General features: G+C 50.8%; 1 protein-coding gene across 1 annotated transcript in view; it reads left to right on the top strand.

Moving 5' to 3' along the window:
• Positions 1–4,747, top strand: part of NOLC1 (nucleolar and coiled-body phosphoprotein 1) — an 18,807-nt gene that overhangs the window by 318 nt on the left and 13,742 nt on the right. The window contains exons 2-3 of the mRNA XM_025215426.1: positions 61–116; positions 3,889–4,007. Coding sequence (XP_025071211.1) covers positions 61–116; positions 3,889–4,007 — 175 coding nt within the window. The remainder of the gene's footprint in view (positions 1–60; positions 117–3,888; positions 4,008–4,747) is intronic.

The raw sequence follows: 4,747 nt of genomic DNA, 5'->3' as shown, positions 1-4,747 counted from the left end.
GGCCGGAGGGTCTGGGGGTCTGGGCCGGGCCCGCGCTGACGCCCGTGTGTGCTCTTGCAGGCGGACCAGGACCCCAACGCCGCCTCGCTGCTCGACGTCTTCGACCACTGGCTCAAGTGAGTGCCGGCGGGGCCAGGGGCAGCCGGGCTGGGTGCCGGGCCGCCGCCCTCCTTCCCCTCCCTTCCCCTCCCCTCCCTTCCCCCGGTCGGTCCGTGGGGGGAGGGTCCCGCTTGCGGGCTCGGATGGGGGAGACACCTTGCTCCAGCTGGGAAGTGAGTGCTTCCTCCAGCCGGCCATGCCTGGACGGCCCACGCCAAGGGCCAGCGAGTGGTGCATGAGTTTGCGACTGGGAGTGCATGGACCAGACGAGTTCAGCTCAGATGCAGCTGCCGCTCCTGAGCGTAAAACACGAATGTTGTCGTGGGTTGGCGTAAGCCTTTCTGAAACGCTAGGTTTCACCATAACCCTCTGTTTAAGACAGGGGTGGCCAGCCTGCAGTATGTGTGCCACACGTGGCACAAGCAGTCTGCGCTTGGCACGCGGCAGATCAGGGAGGGGGCTGCAGCCCCCAGTAGGGAGGGCAGAAAGCAGAGCAGCAGGTCATGCCGCCAGAGGGGGATTGGAGTTGCACTCAGGGAGGGTACAGGGCTTAATTTGTGACGCATCTGCCAGAACGGTTGGCCCTGCTGATTTATGAATCCAGAACAGACAGTTAAGCGTGTTTCAGCCCCATGAAAAAGACAATGCAACAGAAAGGGAGTTGGGCTCAGGGCGTCTGTATGTTCTTCAGAGGGTTACATGTTTTGAGCTTGGGAATCCTCACTGCTTTCGTGGAGAAACTCCTACTCTGGAGTCAAACTATTTCTAGCATTTCTGGTCAGAAAGTACCATACTTACTCAAATCTGAGATGAGGTCATTTTCCCCATTCAACAGAGATGGGGGGTGAATTTGAGAACAAGATGGAGCAGCAGGCAGCTGCTGTGGCTCTAGCCCTGACCCAGAGTCAGAGCTTCCATCTCTGCCCCATGCCACTCTACCCCTTTGCTGCCTTTGTGTCCCTCTTCCCCCTCTGGCTTCTGTTACTTACCTGGGGTCCTGGCTTTGGCCTAGGGCACAGAGCACATGCTATCTCCAGGCTCCACCTGGGATGGCAGCTGCTGCAAGTGTTGGCAGCTCTAGTGCTGACCCAGGGCAGGGGCAGGTCCATAGCTGCTACTTCTGCAACTGCTGCTCCTGAGCCAAGCAGGGGCCGGAACTGGCATGTTCCCTGGGTCAGAGCAGGACTGGACTTGGACCCAGACCTGGAGCCACAACTTGGGGTAAGTGGTGGTGGCAGGGGGGAAGGTGAAGGCAAATGGTAGGAAGGGGCTGGCACTAAAGAGGGAGCTAAGTGCCAAGGGGGGCAGGCACCAGGGAGGCAGTAAGTGCTAGGGGGCAGGTGCCGGGTGATGCAGGCACAGGGAGCATGAGGTGGGAGACAAGCTGTTTATCTCCTTGTCACTACTTGCCCCCCTGCTGCTGTTTTCCCTGTCACAGCAATGGGAGGGACACACTTAAGACAACCCACCCAAGAATTAGATTCTGCGCGTGGAAAATTGTAACAAGTTAATGTATAGAATCTAATTATTAGGGATTTGTCTTACATTCTAAGTTGTCTTGTATTCAGATAAAAATGGTAGAGAGTTGAGCTGCACTCAGATCTCCAGTACCACAAGTGTCAGAGCAGGAGCAGAGAATACCCTGACACAGCCACTCCTTTATCTCGTGAGGAGTTTGGATCAGTTTTTCTTAAGTTCCCCCAGTTTCTGCTTCTGCTCTACCTAGCTCCCCAGTCATGCTGCTTCTGGGGTTGTTTTGTTTACTTTTCTTGGGTTTTTTTGTTTCTTTTTAAGCACAGGTGTGTGTTTGTAGATCCTAGGACAGTGGCTCCCAACCTCAGGTCATGACCCAAATCAGGGTCGCAGGAGGTCTGCCCTTCATTCCACCTCTTCTGCCTGCGGGGCTGTCCCGGTGCACAGTCCATGCGGCTCTCGCCGCCGGTGCCCCCCACAATCCTAGCCTGGCCCAGGCTTTACTGGCGCCACCGGGCATGAGTGAGTTGGGGGCAGGGGTCACGATCTGGATTTGGGGTTGCTGCAAAAAAAGGTTGGGAGCCACTGCCCTAGGAGTCCCTTGAACAGGGTTATTCTGTGTTGATTTTGTTCAGGTGGCAGTCTGACCCCTGATCTGAAGGACAGTGTTTTGCATTAGAGGTGCACCGATACATTGGTCCGATATCGGATCAGCACTGATTTAAAGAAAAGGCCCCTGTGGTGAGGGAGGGAGTAAGGAAGGAGCTAGGGTAGGTGCTGCCTGGTGGGGGGCGGGACAGAACCAGGACTCGTCCAGGCATAGTGGGGCAGGGGTGTGGCTCCTGCTGATGCATGCACCCTGGGGGGGAGGGGGGGCATGTGCCCCTGGATCTGCGTGGGGTGCAGGTTAGGCTGCATCTGCAGGCTGCGGCTGGGGTTGTGCCAGGCTCTTCCTGGCGGAAGGGGGGTGGTGGTGCTGGGAGGATGGGCTATGGGGGGCTATGGTGAAATTTGGGGGGGGGCTGCAGCCTTCCCTCCCCCCATAGTCCCCCTCTCAGCACCGCCACCCACCCTGAGTGTGTCCCCAGCCTGCAGCTGCAGCCTGCCCCACACAGATCTGGGGGGCACACGTGCATACCCCCCCACCCCAGGATGCGCGCAGCAGCAGGAGCTGCTCCATGCCCCCACCCCGGACAAACCGTGGCTCCATCCTGCGCCTTGCCCTGGCTTGGCAACGCCTGCCCCAGCCCTGCTTCTTCCTCAGTGCAGGGGACTTGATCTGCCCCCACACTCCTTCCCTTCCCCCTCCCCTTCCACCACAACAGACTTACCACCTACATGCAGCTGTTTAGGAAATCGGGTTAGTATCGGCCAATATGCCTCTTTAAAAATCAGCTATTGGTATCAGCCCCCAAAATCTCTTATCGGTGCACCCCTAGTTTGCATGTGGAATAAACCTTGCCTTTATCAGGTTATGTATGTCACTGTTATAAAGCATTTTCTGTTGTAGGAATTATCTTAATAGTCAGTGGTTTCACATGAAGAACTGAAAAATAAAGTTGAAAATGAGTTGCATATACAAGTCATAAATTAAAGTGTTCAAGTAAGCCATCAGAAATAACCCAAAGTGTGCACAATTTCATGGTTGCATTTATATTTCCAAAAAGGTAAAGTGTAGCCTTTGGCTTCATTTTATTAGCGTTTGGTTAATCCTTAGCATTTTCAGTTGTAGCTATGAGGATTAAGGCCACCACTATAAAATAATATGGAGAATGGCAACTTTCCTTAACACTTTTAATGGTACTATATATGAAATCTGTGGTTACATATAAGTCAAAGATGTGCTGTAGTTTTAAGAGGCTAAGTTTATCTGTTGCAAGGAATCTCTCTCATTACTATATACAGAAGGGCCTTGAGTTCTGACTGAGTGGCCATGGTCAATTGTTATGATAAGTGTATGGACCTGGTATTGAAAGTGCTCCGTTCCTTATATTCATGAGCATCAGAGTACATCTGAGCACTCCACCCACAAATCTTAAAAAGAAAAAAAAGAGAGATTTGTGGAATTGGCAAGCTATCAGCCTGTTGCATTCTTTCCTCTCCCTCCTCCTAGGTCTGTTTAGGCAGCAGACTCTTCAGAACTCTTAAGCTGTCCAGTGCCTAACACAATAAAGCTCCAGTTCAGTTTTGGTCTTTGGGCGATATAATACAAATAATAAACTGGATGTTTATAGGAGAATTAAAATGCTTTATAAGTGAGAATTAAAATGCTGACAGTTTCAAAATCAGGAAAATTTTGTTTCAAACTTTCTTCAGATCCCCTGCAGGGAAGAAACGGAAGGTTGCTCCTAATGGACCTTCTTCAAAGAAAGAATCTTCTTCTAGTAGTGAGAGCTCCAGCGATGAAGATGAGGGGCCTCCAGCCAAGAAGCCAGGTGAAGTTTGCAAAAAAGGCCTTTGGGATGGGCAGGTGTGACCCAAATTACTTTGGAGAAGTGTTTGTTTGTTTGTTTTATGCTGGATGCCTGGCTGGTCCTTTGTGGCTTATGTTCAGGTCCTTGAACAGCTCTCATAGATGGGGTTGGTACTGGGAATCGGGGGTCTGTGTTCTGGTAGAACCTCTGCCCTCCCACTGTCATTCCACTTTCAATTTACGTGCTCATGCTTCTTGACTTCTCTGCCATCTAACTAGTTTCTGTGGACAAATCGGATAAATCATGGAACTACTCAGTAGAAAAAAGTCTAGGTCAGGCTTGTTTTATTTACGGGTAACTAAAAAAATAAGTACATATCATCAGTGCTAGGAATTTAAAATGGGAAGAAAGGAGAGATGTGGCAGTTAATTAAAAAAAAACCCATTTAAAAATTTTTAAAAATCAGAATTAAATCATTTCCACCCTCATTTTTCTGGATTTAATTTATCTTTCTTCTTGTTCTGAGTCTGGTCTTCACTTCTCTGAACTTTGTCAAGTTTTGACACGCTGACTCCTGTCAGCATCTACTCCAGCTCTGCCCAGTACTCTGATACCTCAGTTCACATTCCTTAACATCTTTTTGTGCCTAAATTGTTGGGTTTGTGGAACAAAGAGATGGCCAGAAAGGTTTGTCCTATACCAGACATGCTGCCTCCAAGGGGACAACAGTCCAGCTAAATGTTGGTTTTCAAAGGAATGCC

Source organism: Alligator sinensis, unplaced genomic scaffold, assembly GCF_000455745.1.
Source record: "Alligator sinensis unplaced genomic scaffold, ASM45574v1 scaffold264_1, whole genome shotgun sequence".
NCBI classification, from domain to species: domain Eukaryota; kingdom Metazoa; phylum Chordata; order Crocodylia; family Alligatoridae; genus Alligator; species Alligator sinensis.
The sequence above is the reverse complement of the archived record's forward strand: the minus strand, read 5'-3'. Positions and strand labels throughout refer to the sequence as shown.